Consider the following 23,751-nt stretch of genomic DNA (forward strand, 5'->3'; position numbering starts at 1 on the left):
CATTATTTTAATTGTATCGTTCATATAAAGCTAAAGTACAATTAAATTTCTTTACTAAAATATGAAAATCAAATAGTCTAGGTATTTGTTCATAATAATAATAATAATTGAATAAACATAAATCATATATATCCGCCGTGATAACAGTAATTCCAATTTCAATCGTATACATACTTATTGGTGACGCGACTAAAAGTTTATTTAATATTTATTTCGCATCTGCAATTTAGTTACTTTCAAAATACGGCTTATCCACAAAGCCTTGTTATGAAAGGCAGAGGGGTGTCCCCCTGAGGGTGGTTAGCCAATGAGAGCTCTCGTCACACTCGACCGGGCACCAGTGCAAACAGCAGAGCCTGAATGCCACATAATTGAGTGTCTCCTCATTCCTCATCTCGATGCTCAACGACGCGAGCCCATTGTGGACCCCATTATAGCAATTATGAACTAAATGTTCGCGAATTAACGACGGTTTTATAGATGTTTTACACGTCGATGCGCTTTGAGTGACGAGAGAACTTCAAGTGAAGTGAAGAGGGCTTTCTTTATGTCAATATTTGGTCGTAGATTTATTGTCTTGATTTGTTCTAATTATGTACAAGGATGGACTATGTACCTGCCAATGGAATACAAGGATTATTGGAATATAATTAAAACAGATACGGTTCAAAGTATTGACAATTATAATTGATAATTAATTGAAGACACATTATCCGCCTCTATCTCCTGCATTGGAGACGCGTGGTCAAATAAGCTCTAAGCTTACTCCTTAAAAGGAAAAGAGAATTTTGCCCAGCCGTGGAATGCTTAGGAGTTATTGTTACATCACGTCACAAAGTTCAATATTCGAGAAATTAAATAAAACCCGAAGTTACATCATTAGTTTTTTAAGACTTTTCACTTTAAGATATCGTGTCTTCATACGTACGTTTTTTTTAAGAATAGTAAGGCGGACGAGCATATATCGGCCACCTGATGGTAAGTGGTCACCAACGCCCATAGACATTGGCATTGTAAGAAATGTTAACCATCGCTTACATCACCAATGCGCCACCAACCTTGGGAACTAAGATGTTATGTCCATTGTGTCTGTAATTACAGACAAGACAAAGTGTAATTACACTGGCTCACTCACCCTTCAAACCGGAACACAACAATACCAAGCACTGCTGTTTTGAGGTAGAATATCTGATGAGTGGGTGGTACCTACCCAGGCGAGCTTGCACAAAGCTCTACTACCAGTAAAATACGTACACGCATTGTACCTATGAACAGTGACAAAATAGGTTAATAATGAAAACATAAAATGAGCGTATTTTAAAGTTAACAGTGCGCAAAGCGAGCTCGTCGCCATATAGACCCAAGGGACGAAGAAGTCCCCGCAAACGGAATGGATAATTCAATAAGCGACGGAACGCACCAACTAATGCCGAAATTAGCAATACGATACGATTAAATAGATTTCGGTCGAACAAAGCAGATGTCAAGGGAATACGGTAAGCCGGGGTGTTTAGCGTCATTACCGTCGATGATGAAGGGTTGCACAAATATTATGCTTAGACATCTACTGCTATATAGGAAAATACTTGATTGTAATAAACAAAGCAGTTTTTGTTTTGAAGAAGGATTTTTTTGCTTTAATAACACTATGAACAATATAACTTTATATTTTATCTACATTATAGTTGCCAAATTAAAATGTTCAAAAATGGAAACAGGTGAATTAAATCAACACAATAGATTGTTCGATATAAATAGGGATAGTTCGAGTTTTATTTTTGGTATTTATCAGATTTATAAAACATTCGTTTACAACCACATATTCGATTAAAGTATAAATATACATCAAAAGTTGACAATATGCTTGCCTGCTATGTAACAATAAGTAAATTGATTCTATTGTATAATATGTATTTTTTTCTAATTAAATATTTTATTATGATTGATGTGTGAAACATTTATTGTTTCGCTTTGGGGTAAGAGCAACCGATCAGAATACCTTATACATTTTTAAAAATCTCAGTATTTTCGGATTCAGTGAACAACATTCGGCTGGTCACTTTTTTATAATATTAGGACGAGGACAGGCAAATGGGACTCCTGATGGTAAGTGGTCACCACCATCCATGGACATTGAATATGTAAGAAATATTAACCATTCCGTACATCGCTGATACGCCACCAACTTTGAGAACTCTCACTCTCACTCACCCTTCAAACTGAAAAACAACTATACTTATTGCTGTTTGAGAATATCTGAAGAGTGTATAGTACCTACCCAGAAGGGCTTGGACAAGACCAAGACCAACTGATACTTAATATTGCTGTTCTAATTTTTTTATGATTCTTTATTATGATAGTAAGCCGAATAAATTTATCGCAAGACAAACTCTGTCCTTTACACAAATACTATAATCTAGAACCTTCTGAAATTAAGATGACGTCATCTTAGGTCTACAGTATAAGGTTGTGTAAGACTATCTCGTTTCATAAATAACTTTAAAATAATAAATATGGCCTTGCCATCAATATAGAAGCAATGATATGCTCTCTCTTGGGAACATACATTGCTATGCAGACGATAGTACAGTGCATGGTGGATACCACGGACGCGCAGTGGCTGGGCGAGCGGAAATTGAGGAGAGGCGGAAGGATCTTGTCATTGAACTCGATAGGACGTTAGAGCTCATCGCCAAATGGGGCTCTGATAATCTTGTTGAGTTTAATGCCAAGAAAACACAAGTATGCGCTCTCACGGCGAAAAAGTCAACATTTTCTCCTCTTCCCTCCCTCTGTGGTACTCCGCTGGTGATGCAAAGCAAAATCGCCATGCTGGGGATTGACGTTCGCTGCGACCTTAGTCCAAGGGATTACATCGAGGCTGTTATAAAAACAGCTTCACGGAAACTCGGAGTTCTGAACAAGGTGCGGCGCTTTTTCACGCCGCAACAACTGTGCCTGCTGTACAAAACACAGGTACGGTCTTGCGTGGAATATTGCTCGCACCTTTGGGATGGCTCCGCTAAGTACCTACTTGAGGCCTTGGACCGGTTGCAGCGACTTGCCGTACGCATTATTGGCGACGTAAAGGTCACAAACTCTAATTCCTGCTTCCCCCTTCCTTCTTAAGTCCACGCGAGCTGGTTCTCGATGTCACCGCCTAACTGTGACATCAATTCCATCGCGAACAAAGAAATTTGGCAACTCCTTTCTTTGTCGCACTTCCAAAAAATGGAATTCCTTACCAGCTCACGTGTTCCCCTCCTCTTACAACCCGGGTTCCTTCAAACGAGGTTCCTTCAATCTTGCGGGCCGGCAAGGCGAAGGCGGCTAGTGCAGAACGTTTTTCCCGTCTGTACTGGCCGTCGTCGCGTTTGGACTCTACTACCACTTACCATCAGGTGGAGAAGAGTCATTTGCTAAAAATAGAAGCATGAGAACTCAGCTTATCTCAAGCGTTGCAAATCGACGTTCAAAACTAATGAACCTGATAAGAATGAATAGCAATTACTCATACTTGCTAATTTGATCGGTTCATAGATACGTAACGGGTAATAATCGTGCTTTGTAATGTACTATTTATTAAGATTGTATTAAGGTCTGTATTTCTATATTGCAAATTGTATTGTACTTATGGTTCGCTGTACATTGACACGCGGCGACACGTGTGTAGTACGCACATCGCTTTGTCCGCGGCAGATTGTTTCCGGGTGAACGTATCGCGTTGCCGATGAAAAAATATTGACATCGATGCGGCTTCTGTACTATATAAATAATATGAATGCAAAAGCAAGGCTTTGAATCGCCAATACACAATAATACATTAAGTGAAATACACTTAAAATATATTTGTTTTATATTTTGATATTAATGCGACTGTAAAAAGTACGTTGTGTTTTTAACTATCTGCTTACAGAAAATAAAGTAGCTACAGTTGGTCTAAGACAGTTGAAAGTTTGGAGGCTGCGACTCTCCTTGAGCCGAAGCTTTGAGAGCTTATTCCACCATGCTGGCCCAATACGGGTTGGTGGATACACATGCTATAAATTTCCATTTTCAGTTAGTTATTATTATTTCCCCACTGTTCACACGATGAATTATAATCACATATAATATGTGCACATACAAATTGCACATGAAAACACAGTGGGCTCGCCCAGATTTGAACCCGCGATCTTCGGCTTAATCCGTGACTACCATGTCTTCTTACACACAAAAAAAAATATTTTAATTGTATCTAAAAGTGAAATTAATAAAATGAAATCCAACCTTAACTTACCATTTCATATTTGGCTCTACTCGAGGGTTTAGGCGGTGGGGGGAAGACGGAAACAATTAGGCAGAGCGCCTGCGCGGGCTTCCTGTTCCCGTAATTGCTGTATCTGTTCGCTCGATGTGTTCTGTTATAATTGACAACGATTGTTAATATTCCAATATCGAATGTTATCTGTGGAACGGATTTACATATTGTACTAAAATGAGCGCGAATTTTTTTTATCCGATTGAATACAGATAAAAAAACATTGCTAAAAATAATAGAGTATAAAAATCGAAAAATAGTAATTGATTGATTCGTATTTTTTAACCCGTTATTAAATGTTATATATGTTGAACAATATTTATACCAGATTGTATTGTCACCAGCATCAAAAGGATTTTTATAATGACATCTTAATCGGTTGGATGGAAATGTTTTTTAAATTTTATTTTATGTATTTTCTTCTCTTTTGCGTCAGTGTATGTCTGTATTATATCAATCTTCTTGTACGGCTCAACGTTACGTTGTTATTATTAATATACTTTGGCTTTGCACGGGTCGATTGAAAATTTATTCTGAATAAAATATCCGTTGCGTAAAATACATTCTTAGTGAGCGTCTACGTCGCGAAAGGAATAACTATGTTAAATTTCAATTCAATCGGACCTATAGTTACGAAGATCTCGTGATGAGTTATTTAGTAGTATTTCGCTTTTATATAAACAATAATGAAATAATAAATAAGCGTTATTGTGAATTGTATTGAATTCCACCAACGATGCTTGCGTTAATAAAGATGGATTAAAGTTCAAACCCTTTAGAATTAGTCAGCTCTCAATTTAACATAAAATTTTGTAAAATGTTGAATGTGAACGAAATAAAGTATTTTTTAGATGCCTATGGACCGCAATAGTTAAATTTATTTACCGTCTTTTCGAAAACTAATTAGCACTAAAGGTCCAACGGTTTTCGTTATTCGAATATTTAATATACTATAATAAGCATTTACCATTATACAAATTTGTAAAATGAACTATTTAACTTCAGCTGCATTTTTTCGTAAATTATTTGTACGCTTGTCATAAATAGTTATTAAAAAAACACGTTTATTAAAATATATCAACCCTTCATAGTATTCCCTAAGGATTGTTCAAAGTAACATTCGGTATAATGTCTCTGGTAATGGTTACATTGAGGAGGGCGGAGTGATCATCCGCTAATAGTCGGATTAACACGAAAACCCTTTGTGGGCGGATTATAAAACTTCACCAAAACATTTGTCGCGTTAATTATTTATTCACGTACATCAAATATTCGCAAAACGAATTTATTATTAGACGTCGTCATTTTAATAGTGAAACAATCCTCAGATGCGTTATGCTATTTATACTAATTTATAAAGCTAAAAAATGCTTATTTTTGTTGGCTTAAATGCACTAAACATAGGATCGACTAGTCAGATTTGCGTTATATATTAAGATAGATGAAAGAGATAGATTATAGACTATATAGCTACGATTCACGGGGGCTGAGCAAATTAATGCGGGTAAAACCGCTCGAAGGACTTAATAATAAAATAATATCTTTATCAAAATATAGAGGTAAATAATAGATTTTTTTTATAAATATTAGTCAATTGATTTCTTCGCCTACGCTACGCCAGCATTTCGTCATGGGCGAATGTATCTCGTTACACTCCCTAGGGATTCTTACAAGGGAGTCTTAACTTCAAACGCATACATCAAATGTTATAACTGTCTTTAAGACAACTACAGACCAATTCATGGACTGAACTGGTAGTAGGTATTCTATATAAAATAAACTTATATATCCACAGCTTCTAGACTCAATAGTTTCTCTGTGCGTTGATAATAAGTCAGTTTATAATTGTTATAAAAAATGGTGTGAGTATACAAGGTACTCACGAGAGTTGATGTGAAGACATGTACCGATCTCACGTATTTACACATTAACCGCATTTACAATAACAAATCTTACGCTGACATCTTCTGACGCTAGAAATCTTACGCTGACATCATCTGACACTCGAAATCTTACGCTTAATCGTCTAATGCTCGCAGTCTTCCCTTTCACGTACCACTAGATCTTTACGCATCAAAAATGTAAATATTTGAAATTTCCACTTGTAATGTATGTGGAGGATACTTATAAAAAACGACTTATAATAAACATAATATATAAATTAACTATACGCTATACGACCTTGATAACATAACTTTGTACGTGTCCCTGCTAAATTTTAACGTTTTTGTCCAATGGAAGAAATTTATATAATAACTGACAGCCATACCAAAGACACGGCCCTTGAAAACACTAAACATTTAAATTTAATTTAAACATAAGCTTATATTTACATGGATGATTGATATCCACATACATTTATATTTCTACAACGAAATCGTTTAAAATATTATTCCCTAAAACCCCTCATTCAGCAAATAGCAGGAGATGCGTTAACAAATAAAATATTCACATCACACATTTCGCAAGCCCCCTTACTATCCTAACAACCACTTTCACAATCATTCCTGTCAATTTATATTTGCCTGCAATCATTAAACAGGCGTTGACGTATATCAAAATTGCGAGATATTAACTCTTAGTGAATATTCTTCGACTAGAAATTTTATGCTTTAAGAATAATCGTTTTCACAAGACGAGCGTCCTTTATTTTTTAGCAGTGGATAATATGAGTGTATGTATACATATTATGTAACTTATATTATATGTAATAAACTGACATAAAACTGTCGTATTTTTGGATATATTAAGTAAAATTGGGCGAGACATTTAAATCGACATCTGGCTATCGCCGGAAAAAGACAAAACAATGATCTAATAAGTTAAAAACGTTGGAGTTCTCCACTTTAATTACAGTGGTTGCACAAAAGTAAAGTAGCCGAGTGAATAGGTGTCAAGAGTGATGCGTCAGGGTGGCCGAGGGGCGCGGACGTGCCGTAACAGGAGCCACTCGCCTCATAATGTTACGTAATTCAATTGATTCCCCGACACTACCCGCACGCTTCCACCTAACTTCGTTTGGAGCGTTTTGATATCGGATACGCCGTTTGATGCCTCGTGCAATTCTTTAGTTTCCCTCGGTATAAATAAAACGGTAAGTTGACTTGACTTAAGCTTTTGTATTTAACAGAATAAATAGGTTTAACAATAGTTTTACATCTAGTGGCTGTAGGAGACGGCAGGTGAGGAGAAGGTGACGTGGCCGAGAGAGCCTGCGTATGCCACCTTAGCAGCTGGAGCTGGTGCGTAAGCTACTTTGGCGACAGGAGCTGCATAGGTGAACTTGGCGACTGGGGCAGCATAGGCGACTTTAGTAACGGGAGCAGTATAGGCGAAGGGGGTTGAGTAGGCCTTAACGACGGGAGCAGCGTAGGCAACGGGAGCAGAGTAGGCTACCTTGGCGATGGGTGCAGAGTACGCGATTTTAGCGGGAGCGGCGTACGCGATCTTGGCTGGAGCAGGAGCGGGAATCGGTTGTCCTTCATAACGCACGTTGGCGTTGAATCCGTTCTCCTTGTCAGCGGTGTACTCGACGATGCGGTGCACGCCATCGGGTTGCACCAGCGAGTAGGAGCCGTGTACGACGTCTCCAGCGCGAGACTCCTGCTGCTGTTTCACGTCTCCGCTTTGCTGATCGTGCACTGAGTATTGGAATTCATAGTGAGCGGGAGCTTCTTGTTCGGCGTAGGCAACCTTGGCAACAGGAACGACCGGGACAGCAATCGCTGCCGCTGCCGCTACCATTCCAAAGAAGAACACAGACTGAAAACAAAAAAAAACAATTAACGTAATGTTCTCCTCATCCATATAGATTTTTCTTTAAATTAATATTACGAATAATAAAAAAAAAATATTAGCTCTGCTTACTTTGGCAAACATGTTGATCGGTATGTTTGTTATTGGTATATGTCGCCAGTACGCCTGCGCAGAGCTTTTATACCGTTTGCGACTATCGCTGGCATTGCTCATCGCACTAGTTAGTATCTTAATACACGTGTAAGTCAAATACTGGAACAGATTATGTCATACTCGACATTCATGATTTGAGCCCTTGTCGTTAAACTGTGTCAAGTCTTAATAACAGGATACTTATTGCTAATATTTATTTATATTCAAATAGTGTATGTTTTATGTATATTTAGGTAGTAAACCGACTTAAAAAATAAAAAAGATTTCTTTTAGAGTAAAATTTCAAATACCAAATTCTAAATGTAACGTACGAGTTTATCGTTTTTGACGCTAAATGGTTTTAGTTCTATCACTTGGACTCGACTTGAGTTTATGGAAATTAATTTTATTTATCATTTATTATTATTTTGTATATATAATTAATTATTATACGTGTTTTACTCGATCTTATAACATAAGTCCATCTTTAAACAAAAAAAAGTTAAGTTTTATGTTTTACCGTCAACTCTTGATAGATACTAAGGAAAATATTTATGCAAAGTTTGCTAAAAATCCTACTGGTTATCAAGATAGCTACAGATATGGCATTAGGTTTCCTCATACTCGTACTGCCCCCAATAAAAAAAACCACATATATATTGTATATGCATTATATTTTACTATTTATTTGTACATTATCTATTGAATTTAATTATGTTTATATACCATTTTTTAATAGAATACTGGTTAGGTTGGTTTCCAATTACAGACATACCTAATTTGCCATTTTCATTAAACGAAAATCTCGTGTTATGAGCACGACAATAGTCAGGATCGAACCCACGACTGTTATTCAGGGTCCTATTTTCTCTTTTTCTCTCAATCTGTAAATTATGAAGACTTACGTGTGGTCAATTGTTTTTCTTTATAGTATTGACCTGATGGTAAATGGTAAGTGGTCACCAACGCCAATGTCTATGGGCTTTGTAAGAAATGTTAACCATCGCTCACATCCCCAATGCGCCACTAACCTTGGGAACTAAAGTGTTATGTCCCTTGTGCTTTTAATTACACTGGCTCACTATATCAATATTAACTTAACTTAAAAAAACAATTATTTTAAAAACGTAGATAGACAATTTAATTTTAATATATATATATATAATTATATAATATAATTTTATATATATATATATATATGTATATATATATATACATACATATATATATGTATATATATATATATATATATATACATATATATATAATAAATATAAATAATTAAATTGTATATGTATTAATATAGATTAATTAAATATTTTACCTCCAATATATTGTAGAATGCGATAATTTAAAGTGTTTATTGAAACAAGTTTTTTTTTCAAATCCAATTACATTCGGAACTAGTTTAATATTTTCCCATGAGCAATATTTTGTCAATCATTAAAATGCTGTTATGGCAACAGTAACATACCCGTTGAACGAGTAATAGTCGAATTACTTGCACATGTTATTGATGTAAGTTCATAATTTATGTAACAAGTATTATTTCGTTAATATGATTTTGGATATGTTTGTAGGCGAACTGTTTGTAAGTAGCTGGTGACCTCCCGCTTTATTATGTATAAATGTGTTCAATTATTATCAATTTAAAGAACGGCTTGTAAATGTCTTACTGCTGGAATAAGGTCTCCTCCCATGGTGAATGGTGAAATACACATTTCCTTACGATGTTTTCCTTCACCGACGAGCAAGAGATGAATCATAAACAAAATTAAGGACTTGAAAATTCAGTGGTTTTGAATCCACAATCATTGGTTAAGTTTCACGTGTTCTAACCACTGGGTCATCTTGACTCCGATTGAATTTTGAGATAAAGAATTTTTGAGTTAAATTTAATTCGATTCCATTCAACTAATTCATTGATAAGTAACAAACATCTAAACAAACAGACTTACACTAAATAGCAATATAATTATTAGCTTACATAAAAATGACGACACATTGCGATACTTTTTTATATAAATTTAATTAGTGTTAGAAGTTTTATTTATGATAGGGCAGTGCAAGCCCGCTGCGTATGTGGATTTTAATCGAAGATCGCGAGTTCAAATCCAGTCATCCTTAGTTTTCACTTAATTTATACCGTAAAGGAAACTCATCCTCATTCATCGTTGAAATCGGACACAACAATACGTTATATTGCATTTTTGTCGTCGACGGGTTTGGTTAAAACCATAACACAAGTAAGAATATATCTACTAGGTGATAGAGCTAGCTACAAGCCCGTATGGGTAAGTACCACTCACTCATCAGACATTCTAACGCCAAGCAGCAATACTCAGTATTGCTGTGTTCCGGTTGGTTGGGTGATTGAGACAGTGAAAATACATACACAAGGAACATAACATCTTAGTTCCCAAGGTTGGTGGAACATTGGCGATGTAAGGAATGTTTACACTTTCTAACCGACCAATGCCCATGGGTTGTAGTTCCCACTTACCATCAGTTGGTCCATTTGTCCGTCCGTCCGCCTACAGATACTATGAAAAAGCTTAAACTTAAATAAATATTTCAATTAAAATGTTTCACTACTGTAGACTACATCAGAATTTATCTGAGCACGCAGGTTTCCTCGTAATGTTTCCATTAACGCCGATCATGAGCTGAATATAAACACAATTTAAGTTACTTCCCCGAGTTTGAACACACAACCTGCTTCACGGTTAAGATTTACGGGCTCTGACCACTGTCCCATCGCGGCTCATAAAACAACATATTCGTTCTTAATACCTGTGAATTTTTTTTTTGTAAAAGTCGTGCAATTTTAAAGTACCCGCCGCACATATGTCAATTATTAGCAATATTTCATAAGCATGAACTCCATCAATCAGACTGGCATTCTTATCTGGACGTGTTACACACATTAACGGTCCGAACTCCGACCACACCCATCGCATGTGGGCCAAGGTTCTGCAAGCTTTTAATTTCCCTATCAGAAACCACTATAACACGATCCGACATATCCGCAGTAATTCAACGAACACTAAATTGAAGTAGAAAGCGAAGGGTCACAGTACAATGGTGATATACACATTCTCGATTCATATTTTTTGTTCGATTCAGACATCTTGTCGGGACATTTTTCTACGAACCGACAGGAAAATATAAATTAATCTTTATTAGTCTTATTAAATGTTTAACAATTGACCTTAAATTAACAAAAGTTACTTCTGATTATAAATATTTTGGATAATATTTAAAATCGATATATACCTTAAATATCTCAAGGTCAAACGTGAAGTCAGTTCGATCACTACCTCTTGGGAATTTCTCGTACCCGCTTGTAATACAAGCTTAGCGTTGAGTTGAGGGGATTATATAAAATAAGACATGTGTACTCGTATATTGTGATAAATATATAATTTGGCTCAACAAGTCAAAATCAAAGTAATATTTATTCAGTTCGATTGGTATCAGCGATTTTGAATCATGTTACAGATTTAATCTGCCTGTAAAACTTCCACTGGAATGTAGAATCTAGAAAACCGGCTTACCGGCATGAAACTCAGTACTCTTTTTTTCCGAATTAAATACATATACTTTAAACAACCCCACTTAACTACATCATAAGGTATAAAATACTATTAAATTTTATTAAAATACTCTTAAAAGTTTTCAATATACATTTTTACGTTTTAAAATAGAATTGATTATAATAATATAATTCACGGTTTCCATACATAAAAAAAAATATTTTTAGCAGAGCGAACATTTATTTAAAGGTATAAAGTTAATAATCTGTATTCAAAGTCAATTTACCGTAAACCGAAGAAAATAATTTGACTGCATATCGAGTGACATTCTTTAGGTACTTTTACCGATTCGACCTCTGTCGTTTCTCACTTTTGACCTTTAAATTTGAATCAGTTAAACATTTTGAGACCTTATTTAAAAAATTACATAATTTTAAACCAGTTAAATATAATACACCATTATTATTACATAGCATTTTATTTAATTAAAATAGATACAATTTCATATACAAGATAAATATTTAAAAAATCAATTTTGTTTTTTTTTTTTTAGAATGAATAGACGCAAATTTGAATTAAAAATAACTACTGAAGTAAGTATGACCTTGTGCAATACAGACAAGAATGTTAAGGAGTATTTTGGTATTATTTTTATTTCTAAAATTAACTGAGATGGAAAATGACATTGGAATAAATAAATAAATAAAATGTCTAAACCACTTGAATCTTAATCAAGGATTGGGGGTTCAAATCCGGGCAAGCTTTATTTGTGCTTATAATTCATCTCGTATTTGGCGGTTAAAGAATACCTACATGTGTCGGATGATTTTGCTACATTGTATCCAGCTACCAGCATTGGTACAGATAGGTATCGCTAGCATCTCCCATAGACATTCGGCTTAAGAAATATTCACCGTGAATTATAGAAACTAAGATGTCCCGTCCCTTTAAAGTAGAACATAGCAATACAAATGGTTGCTGGTAGGATAATTGACCCACTGCGTTCGTACTTGCACCAAGCCTATAAGTAAATTTATTTAATGATTAAACTAATTACATTCAAATTAAAAATAGTTTATTTTAAATATATTTTATCGAATCTTCACTGTCTAAAATATTAAAGAGTTAATTGGCTACCAGTCGAGGGGTTTCAATTCAAAACAATTCTACTTACAAATAGTCACTTTATCGCAATCTCGAAAATCGTTTACTTACCATGCAGTTACGGTTCGTTCGAAGATGGATTAGAGTAGAATCTTAATAAATTAGTAGAATTGGCTCCACCCTCAATGTTGAGGAGAAATATTTGTTAATTAAAGCAAAACTATATCACAATCCCTACCAAGTCCAACACTTCTGTTGAACTGTTGTCTTCTTTATACATTACGAAATGTTATGCTATATTATATTATTATATTATAAATGCGAAATAGCTCTGTCTGTTATGCTTTCACGGCATCACCAATAAACTGAATTTGATGTACAAGACATACTTAAGCCTTTTTTTTCTCGCTGATATACTTAAGCCCTAAGGTAGGATATCGGCTACTTTTTTTAAACCTAACACATAGAACTGCCCCCAAATGCGAGCGAAGCCGCAGGGGAAAAGTAGTTACATAAATAAATGTGAATATTTAATATTATACTCTCAGATCATATGATAACTAAGGTGTTTTATCATCTGTATGTCAACTCACGATCTACTTACATTTGACTTTTCAACCGTGCGCCGCCAACCTTCACCTCACTGTCAACTGTAGCTTTAATTAGTGCATGGTCTGTAGCCTGCGGCCGATTATATGTCACCATGCCCAAAAAGCTCGCGATAATTCATGTATAAAAACTTGAGCAGGTCACAACGAGGCATAGTTACATTTCGACAACCGTAACAGCAACAATGGCAGCTAAGGTGAGACGAAAACAATTATATATTTTAATATAATATGTATTAAAGTATTTGTCTATTTACAAGATTATTCTTAGACCACCATTGTAAAAATATTTATTATTCCTGTTTCAGTTCATCGTAGTCCTCTCCCTGGCCGTGGCCGCCTCCGCCATACCCTTGGTTCCCGTCGCAAAATACGCGTACGCCGAAGCCGAAGCACCCGCTCATTACGACTTCCAATACTCCGTCCACGATGAGCACACTGGTGACATCAAGCAGCAACAGGAATCCCGTGCCGGTGACGATGTCCACGGCTCCTACTCACTAGTACAGCCCGATGGTGTCCACCGCATTGTTGAGTACACTTCAGACAAGGAACACGGTTTCAACGCTATTGTACGTTACGAAGGCCACCCCATCCCGCAACCCGCTCCTGCTAAGGTCGCATACGCCGCGCCTGCCAAGATCGCATATGCTGCACCAGCCAAAATCGCATACTCCGCTCCCATCTCCTATGCTGCTCCCGTAGCCAAGGTCGCGTACGCTCCCGTTGCCAAGGTCGCATACGCTGCTCACCCCCTAACTCAAGTCACCTTCTCTTCTCCTACCATCTCCTACCACCACTAAGACTTAAATTGTTACTGTTGTCTAATTTATTCTTAAATAGTTACAAATAAATTATTTGTTTAAGATTTACGCTGTTGTTTTCGTTCATAGTATTTTAATTCATTTAAAAATAAAATTATAACAAAGAATTACCCAACTGGAGCAAACTACTCACGCCTATACTGATTCCGTCAACTGTAAATAAGTGTCCGTATAAATAATAATTCCGTGAACATTGGAGAAGCTACCTACCGGCTGCGTATTGCGTGCTATTTTGTTTTTCAAATGCTCTAATCCTTTCTTTATTAATATTATAAATGTGAAAGTGAGTTTGTTTGTTAATTGTAATTGTCCATACACTTTTTCTGGGTTACAGAAAAATATATAAGGTACCTAACCCCTTACAGGCGTGTCAAGCCGCGGACGGAAACTCGTCTAAAAATAAATAAATATACCTATTAAGAAAAATCCATATCTTAATCTAGAATTGAAAAAGTCTACTAACAATTATTAAATACTAATTTAAAATAAAGGTTTAACTTAAGATATAAATGGAAACAAAAAACACTAAGATAAATAAGAACATCAATATTATAACAGTTCAACAGTTTAACAGGAATTACTAATATTTTCATTAACAAAAGCAGATTTTTAATTTATACGTACATAATTATATGAATTGAATTACTAAGTTTTGCAGAAGGGCTTTCTGTGAACAGCACATACGTGTACCTTGCTAATTCTACTACTAAAACTATCATTTTATCACTAAGTTGTTATATTTTTATTTATATATTTTATTGTTTACATTTTCTAATGGAGTAATTAATTTTTACAATAAGCCTTTATAAAATTGCATTAATTTCTAAAAATAATAATTTTCTTCGTTTATTCTACCAGCGAAAGCGATATGGCCCAGTGGTAAGAACGCGTGAATCTCAACCGATGATCGTGGGTTCAAACCCGGCCAAGCACCACTAAATTTTCATGTGCTTAATTTGTGATTATAATTCATCTCGTGTTTGACGGTGAAGGAAAACATCGTGAGGAAACCTGCATGTATCTAATTTCACTGAAATTCTGCCACATGTGTATTCCACCAACCCTCATTGGAGTAGCGTGGTGGAATAAGCTCCAAACCTTCTCCTCAAAAAGGGAGAGGAGGCTTTAGCCCAGCATTGGGACCTGCTAACCTAAAATAGTAACATCCAGTGAATCAGGCTGTTACTATTTTACCAGCGCGAAATATTTTAGTGATAATTCTGTTAAATTCAAATAATCGTTAGCAGAGGTAGTGAGATGTCTATGTCACTGGATAATTGTATGAACGGCTACTTTAGAAAATCTAGCCAAATTGCATACTGTCGAAAAATTATGAACGGCATGTATCTTCAACAGACCAATATGAATTAAATTATAAACACACTAAATTAAAATATTAAAAACTACGTAAATTTTATACTTTTGTTTAATTCCCCCGTTTAATTCTGTTTTATTCCTTTCCCCCGTTTAAGTTGAAATTGATTGAATTGAAATGACTGATGGTAGGGCTTTGTGCAAGCTCGTCTGGGTAGCTACCACCCACTCATCAGATATTCTACCGCAGAACAGCAGTTGATATTGTTGTGCTCCGGTTTGAAGGGTTAGTGAGCCAGTTTAATTACAGGCACAAGGGAGATAAAATCTTAGTTCCCAAGGTTGGTGGTGCATTGGATATGTAAGCGATGGTTGACATTTCTTACAATGCCAATGTCTAAGGGCGTTGGTGACCACTTACCATCAGGTGGCCCATATGCTCGTCCGCCTTCCTATTCTATAAAAAAAAATTACAAAAAAACGTTTCTTATCAAATGCTTACGTTATAAAATAAACCTTTCTTCCAAATTTCTACACTCAGCAGTTTTGGACTGTGCGTAGAAACGATTTTATATGATTATTTTAATTCCGTTAATAATTTCTCGACTGTGTACAATATACCTAGATTAATTATTATATAATAACGGTCCTAACAATTTCAGAATGACATATTTATGTATAATATTAATACGTTTAGTGCATACGTAAAGTTACAAAACGCATTGACATATCTAACCTTTAAAGGTTAAAGGTAAAAAGGATTAAAGTTTTATCCTTACTCTGTTTTTAAATCAATTTATTTAGAATGAATATTTTTAACATTTAATTGTTTTCGCTATAATAATATGATATAAAATTATTGCGAGAATATTTTGAATGGTAACGGTGGTATATGTAAAAGTAAGATTAGCGCAGCAAGGTGGATTAAGATCCAAGCCTTCTCTTCAAAGAGAGAGGAGGCCTTAGCCCAATATTGGAGTTATTGCACTGTAACTCACCACAGACAATCTAAGCTTTTCGCCGAATGGTGATAAAAATAAATATATATTAAAAAACAAAAACAAAACAGTTTAGGAATCTAAACCCTAAACATTGCTTTCTGTCAACTGTCAAAAAAATAATATATTAATTTAAAATGGTGATCATATAAAAACTAGCTAGCTGTTGGTGGTAGGCTTAAACAAAATGCTTATAAATTATAACCAATTTTCATATGAAGGAAAAAGTACCGTTGTTCGTGAAGTGGATCATCCCCCACAATCTTCCTTAGGCTGACTATGAATCTTAGCCCATATAAGTGAAAGAAAAAACTTGTAATAAATCTTAAACAAATAATTTATTTGTAACTATTCATATCACAAAAATAACTTAAGGAACGACAACGGATAACAACTAGTGACTTTAGTGCTGGTAGGAGATGGCGGGAGAAGAGTAAGACACGTGGGTGAGAGGTGCGGAGTAGGCCACCTTGGCGACGGGGGCGGCGTAGGCGAGCTTGGCAATGGGAGCGGAGTAGGCGATGGGAGCGGAGTAAGCCACCTTGGCGACGGGCGCAGCGTACGCGATCTTGGCGGGAGCTGGCGCTTGGATGGGCTGACCCTCGTAGCGGACGATGGCGTTGAATCCGTTCTCCTTGTCAGCGGTGTACTCGACGATGCGGTGCACGCCGTCGGGTTGCACCAGCGAGTAGGAGCCGTGCACGGCGTCTCCGGCGCGAGCCTCCTGCTGCTGTTTCACGTCTCCGCTTTGGCCATCGTGGACGGAGTACTGGAAGTCGTACTGAGCGGGCGATTCGGCGTAAGCGATTTTGCCAACGGGAACTACGGGCAGGGCTGAGGCGGCTACGGCCAAAGCGAGGACGGCGACGAACTGTAATAAAATAAACGATTATATCTTAATCCTGGTTAAGTTTTAAGGAACTAATATCAGTTGCCAATTTTAATATATATTTTTTTATTGTATATGAAGGCGGACGAGTATATGGGCCACCTGAATGTAAGTGGTCACCAAGGCCCATAGACATTGACATAGTAAAAAATGTTAAACATCGCCTACATCGCCAATGCGCCACCAACCTTGGGAACTAAGTGTTATGTCCCTTGTGCCTGTAGTTACATTTTTATAAAATTTTAATATTATTTGTAAATTAATTTTATTTATGTATTGACTTATATTATAGAGTTTACCTTAGCAGACATTGTTGATAACGCGAATGTCAAAGTGTGAATGTAATAATTATGTCTCCGCCGCGGTTTTATATATCGGTTGTTGCAAAAAAAGTCCACTTCGTGGATCTTGTTTTCGGTTTCATAAATATTATTAGGATTACCCCTACAATTATTTTATGTGTAAATTTTACAATACCATGAACACTTTCCCAAGAGTTCCTAACCTGAAAATGACAATTAGAGGTCGATCCCAACAACTTAATTAACATAGATTGTTCATTCGCAAGGAGTTAGCGCATGCGTGTAAGCTATATTGCTCGCGGGCACGAATGTTTCACCGAGTTCAATTTTTTTGCAATATTTTTTATATAAAAACGCGACTTGAACTTAAATTATTACATTCATACTCCGACATTCACAACAGCAACGATGGTCGCTAAGGTGAACTATTTTATTTAATAAATATATTAGAAAAAAATACCTAATATATCAACATATTCACCTTTTTAGCTGAAACTGAAAAGAACCAGAGATAATCGTTTATTTTATTACAGTTCGTCGCCGTCCTCGCTTTGGCTGTAGTTGCCTCAGCCCTGCCCGTAGTTCCCGTTGGCAAAATCGCTTACGCCGAATCGCCCGCTCAGTACGACTTCCAGTACTCCGTCCACGATGGTCAAAGCGGAGACGTGAAACAGCAGCAGGAGGCTCGCGCCGGAGACGCCGTGCACGGCTCCTACTCGCTGGTGCAACCCGACGGCGTGCACCGCATCGTCGAGTACACCGCTGACAAGGAGAACGGATTCAACGCCATCGTCCGCTACGAGGGTCAGCCCATCCAAGCGCCAGCTTCCGCCAAGATCGCGTACGCTGCGCCCGTCGCCAAGGTGGCTTACTCCGCTCCCATCGCCTACTCCGCTCCCATTACCAAGCTCGCCTACGCCGCCCCCGTCGCCAAGGTGGCCTACTCCGCACCTCTCACCCACGTGTCTTACTCTTCTCCCGCCATCTCTTACCAGCACTAAAGTCACTAGTTGTTATCCGTTGTCGTTCCTTAAGTTATTTTTGTGATATGAATAGTTACAAATAAATTGTTTGTTTTGATTTAGTTGAAATTTTTTTTATTTCCCTTTTTGTCCATTCGGAGACACGCTAGCATTGCCTGTAGACAGTCACATTACACTCACTAGAAGGTCCCAATCAAATACTAATAGATAAATTTTGTAATTTACTTTGCAGTCCCAAATAATTCGAAACTATTTTTTCAGTAAAACTAAAAATTTTGATTCTTTGTGAAAATATCGCGAAAGAAATATTTCAAACAGAATACAACAATACGATCTGATGTTTATATTACCTCTCAGTCTTAAGACTGTATAATAAAATAGCTTGTAGATCATGAAACAGTTGTATTTCGTTTTCAATGAAGCGTTAGTAGCTATGCAATGTACGGCTATCTAATTGCGTTCGTAATGGAAAATGAAGACATTAGCCGTGCTTACCTCATGACTATAACTATAAACACAGTGTATCATATTATTGAACTTGTTTTAGATTTGTATATATAGTAAAATTCGTAAATGTACCAATGCTTTAAAACAAAGAGGCCTTCGTCCAGCATTTTGAGGAGTTTATTCCGCCTCGCTTTTTTTTTATATATGCGCCGGGATGGCAAATGACTCTACTCCACCTGATGGTAAGTGGTAGTAGAGTCCAAACGCGATGACGGCCAGTACAGCCGGGAAGAATGTTCTGTACTAGCCGTCCCCGCCTTGCCGGCCCGTAAGATGCCTCTTCACGCCTCGTTTGAAGGAACCCGGGTTATAAGAGGAGGGGAACACGTGAGCTGGTAAGGAATTACATTTTTTGGTAGTGCGACAAAGAAAGGAGTAGAGTCGCTGGTATTCCGTTCAAATCTCCGCCTTCAATAATGCTTAGTGTACTTTAAATTTACTTATTATATCATTATAATATTCGTGTTTATGAAGTATCGTCAAGTTGTGCATACACTTTGTCAGGGATATAAAAAAGGAAATAGATTAATAATATAAATAATTATAATAAATATATAAATAAGTATAAAGAAATAAAACTTGCATCGCCTCACACGCAGACGAATCCGAGTACGGACACTATAAGCAGATAATTTCGTAAAATATTGACTATTTACAATGAAAAAAGAATAAAGTTTTTATACCGTTTCATCTTTATTCATATAATGTTTATTATGATAGTTCGTTTGGTAACTATGACACAAAATGTATTAAAGAAAAATAACTTCACTCACTCATTAAAATTATATAAGATGACATTGGACTCAATAAAATTGTCACGACAAGCGGTATGTCGCTCTTATTTTAGAAGCGCAAGAAAAAAATCTTTATTTATATATTTGTTCAACAATACCATCAATCAATACTTAGTTTAGAGAATAATCTAATTTATTAAAACTATAACACCAATATCCATCTCCGCAATGTCATCACAGCATTCCTTTGGCAAGATTTAAGCTTCCTTAATAATCTCGCAGATATTTATAATTTATAGCATTGCAAATTAACAGATTTAAATTTAATCTTCAGAAAAACATTTAGTAAAAACTTATTAATAAATAAAAGATTATATAAATAATAAAAAAGTTTGGAGTTTGTATTCGTTGATTTTCATGCAGAATGTACAACAATTTTATTTTTATTTAATTAACTTTAATTGATGGCCAAGCCGAGATGGCCCAGTGGTAAGAACGCTTGAATCTTAACCAATGATCGTGGGCTCAAACCCGGGCAAGCACCACTGAATTTTCATGTGCTTAATTTGTTATTACAATTCATCTCATGCTTGACGGTGAAGGAAAACATCGTGAGGAAACCTGCATGTGTCGAATTTCAATAAAATTCTGCCACATGTGTATTCCACCAACCCGCATTAGAGCAGCGTGGTGGAATAAGCTCCAAACTTTCTCCTCAAAAAGGGAGAGGAGACCTTAACCCATCAGTGGGACATTCACAGGTTGTTACTGTGATGGAAAATATGATAAACTGAATTTCTTGCCGGATCTTCTGGGTAGAATCCATATTTGAACCAATTGTAACATTCAATTTATCTCGTAAATGCATGTGTCTAGTTTCATTGAAATTATGCCACATAAGTATTCTACCAACCCGCATTGGAGCAGTGTAGTGGAATAAGCTCCAAACCTTCTCCTCAAAAGGGAGAGGAGGCCTTAGCCCAACAGTGGGACATTAACAGGCTGTTACTGTACTGTATCTTGTAAAAATAACAATTCAAAAGTACTTGTAAGGGCTTCCTTGAATAAATTATATTTTGAGAAAGAATGGTACACGAGCAGTTGATTTTAACAAATTTCGTCCGTCGAGGTTCACTATACATTCTCAATTTTGCATAATTCAAAACTGTAAAAATAGTAGATTTTTGTAAAAAGATATATAGAATTTATACGTATACTGTGAATTGATAGATAAGCAATTACCAAAGACGAATGTCCTTACTTATAAGTATTGCTTAAAGGATATTTAGTAAAGCACTGATTCATGTTTTTTCCGTCATTTTGATTTGACATTCGAGAGAAGCAGACACAGCATTGTATAACTAATCACCCGCAAGCAACGTTAACAATATAAGGTCGTAATACAGATAATACAATTTTCATCAGTTAAGAAACTAACTGACATGATTGTTTAGTTAACAGTCTTATTATTTCACTAGCTGTGCCCGCGGTTTCACTCATGTATAACTTTAAGAAGTCACAAAGAGCAGACTTATAATATTTCAGTTTATTCAATATTTATTACCATGCTCCATTGCCATGAACCATGATCTAGATAGCGCAACAACATACAATTGGCCATGAGAAAAACATAATTCCCTTAAGTATTTTCCAACATACTTTAATATCTTCCCTGTGCTTTATTTAATGTGACTGCAGACGATACCTCCATAGGAAATTGTGTCCTTTTAAAACTAAAACGTAAATCCGTTTTTTTTAAGTAAAAATTTAATAAACACTTGAAAAAATATATATGCGGCGACGCAACGAAATACCTACCTAAGCTATAAACTTTAACTTACTAAGTTATTTACAAACTGAAAACAAATACTTATGTATGTATAAGTAATTTCAAACAACCTACTCGGCCCGTTGAAATATGTCAAAACTAGAAAAAGTACTAAAATCTGTCTATGATCTTACCTCGAAGTCTTTCATAAGAATTAATGCACTGTTTATAAAAACGAATTTTCAAATAATGCATTATTTTAGAACAAATTTGATTAACATACAAAAGTTTGTAGTTTCTACAAAAGCGAGTCAACCTTAAAAGATATGTACGCGTGGGTGCGTTAACCGAAAGTACCAACATAAGCTGGACTCTATTTAACATGATTGGTCATGTAGATCTGAGCTCAATTTATATCGGAGGGTCTAAAGCTCTGAAACCGTCCATTTTTTATTTATCATCATTTTACAGACTATCATTTATAGGTAGGAATAAATGTTCAACGTGATTCTTTATATTGAAATTACTTTATTATTTAGAAACCGGTTAAAATAAAACAAACACTAAATTTTAAGTGAAGTTAGCCACAATACATTAGTGAAACTCAAATCCGTTAAACAGTTTCTAAGATTAGCGTGCACAAACGCACAAACAAACATATAAACAGACAAAAATTCTAACAATCCTTGTTTTGGGTTCTATTGCGTTGATAAAGCCCCCCGGTAATAGTTTAACTCAAATATCTTCCATGTACAGACAGCGATCAGTTACATTTTTATAATATGTATATATTTTCAATCGCAAATTAAATACATTTTATCATCATGATTCAAATTAATCAAATATTTAGGTATATGTATGTTTATTTTGAGAGTATAATTGCCTATATACCGTTGCTTGTAAGTATTGATATCAATGGTATGTTAGAGTAATCATTTTTTCTTCTATACGTCGTAAAGTCTTCGCAATCAGTCAAGTAGTGTTTGTAGGAGCAGGGCAAAACTAAAAGATAAAATATTAGTATTTATAACATATTAAATAGAAAAGTTTAATGTTGTTAATTTGTTATACATAGGTTATCTACTCGTATAAGGATGAGTAGTTTGCTGTAGTTTAGTTATTTTTGGTTAATTTTGTTTTCGAATTAAATAAAATTTGACAAAGAAAAGAACAGAGTAAATCTTAAACAAATAATTTATTTGTAACTATTTATATCACATAAATAACTTAAGGAACGACAACGGATAACAACTAGTGACTTTAGTGCTGGTAGGAGATGGCGGGAGAAGAGTAAGACACGTGGGTGAGAGGTGCGGAGTAGGCCACCTTGGCGACGGGGGCGGCGTAGGCGAGTTTGGCAACGGGAGCGGAGTAGGCGATGGGAGCGGAGTAAGCCACCTTGGCGACGGGCGCAGCGTACGCGATCTTGGCGGGAGCTGGCGCTTGGATGGGCTGACCCTCGTAGCGAACGATGGCGTTGAATCCGTTCTCCTTGTCAGCGGTGTACTCGACGATGCGGTGCACGCCGTCGGGTTGCACCAGCGAGTAGGAGCCGTGCACGGCGTCTCCGGCGCGAGCCTCCTGCTGCTGTTTCACGTCTCCGCTTTGACCATCGTGGACGGAGTACTGGAAGTCGTACTGAGCGGGCGATTCGGCGTAAGCGATTTTGCCAACGGGAACTACGGGCAGGGCTGAGGCGACTACGGCCAAAGCGAGGACGGCGACGAACTGTAATAAAATAAATGATTATCTCTGGTTCTTTTCAGTTTCAGCTTAAAAGGCGAATATGTTGATATATTGGGTATTTCTTTCTAATATATTTATTAAATAAAATAGTTCACCTTAGCGACCATTGTTGCTGTTGTGAATGTCGGAGTATGAATGTAATAATTTAAGTTCAAGTCGCGTTTTTATATAAAAAATATTGCAAAAAAATTGAACTCGGTGAAACATTCGTGCCCGCGAGCAATATAGCTTACACGCATGCGCTAACTCC

The 23,751-nt window shown here is 36.2% G+C and overlaps 4 protein-coding genes across 4 annotated transcripts in view; 1 reads left to right on the forward strand and 3 right to left on the reverse strand.

Annotated features, from left to right (window-relative positions):
* Window positions 1–23,751, reverse strand: part of LOC126773400 (WD repeat-containing protein 61-like) — a 146,834-nt gene that overhangs the window by 107,586 nt on the left and 15,497 nt on the right. The gene's annotated exons all lie outside the window — the stretch shown is intronic.
* Window positions 7,460–8,044, reverse strand: LOC126773434 (cuticle protein 8-like). The gene has a single exon (XM_050494389.1). The coding sequence runs from the start codon at window positions 8,042–8,044 to the stop codon at window positions 7,460–7,462; it is 585 nt and encodes a 194-aa protein (XP_050350346.1).
* On the forward strand, window positions 13,622–14,241 carry LOC126773473 (cuticle protein 7-like). The gene is made up of 2 exons (XM_050494427.1): window positions 13,622–13,633; window positions 13,745–14,241. Exons 1-2 carry the CDS (start codon window positions 13,622–13,624, stop codon window positions 14,237–14,239), a joined length of 507 nt encoding a protein of 168 aa, XP_050350384.1. The 3' UTR covers window positions 14,240–14,241.
* LOC126773474 (cuticle protein 18.6-like) lies at window positions 16,976–23,608 on the reverse strand. The gene is made up of 3 exons (XM_050494428.1): window positions 23,597–23,608; window positions 23,082–23,483; window positions 16,976–17,443 (listed from the first exon to the last, which is right to left on the reverse strand). The coding sequence occupies exons 1-3, from the start codon at window positions 23,606–23,608 to the stop codon at window positions 16,976–16,978; spliced, it is 882 nt and encodes a 293-aa protein (XP_050350385.1).

The sequence above is a fragment of the Nymphalis io genome, chromosome 14 (assembly GCF_905147045.1).
Source record: "Nymphalis io chromosome 14, ilAglIoxx1.1, whole genome shotgun sequence".
Lineage (NCBI taxonomy): Eukaryota > Metazoa > Arthropoda > Insecta > Lepidoptera > Nymphalidae > Nymphalis > Nymphalis io.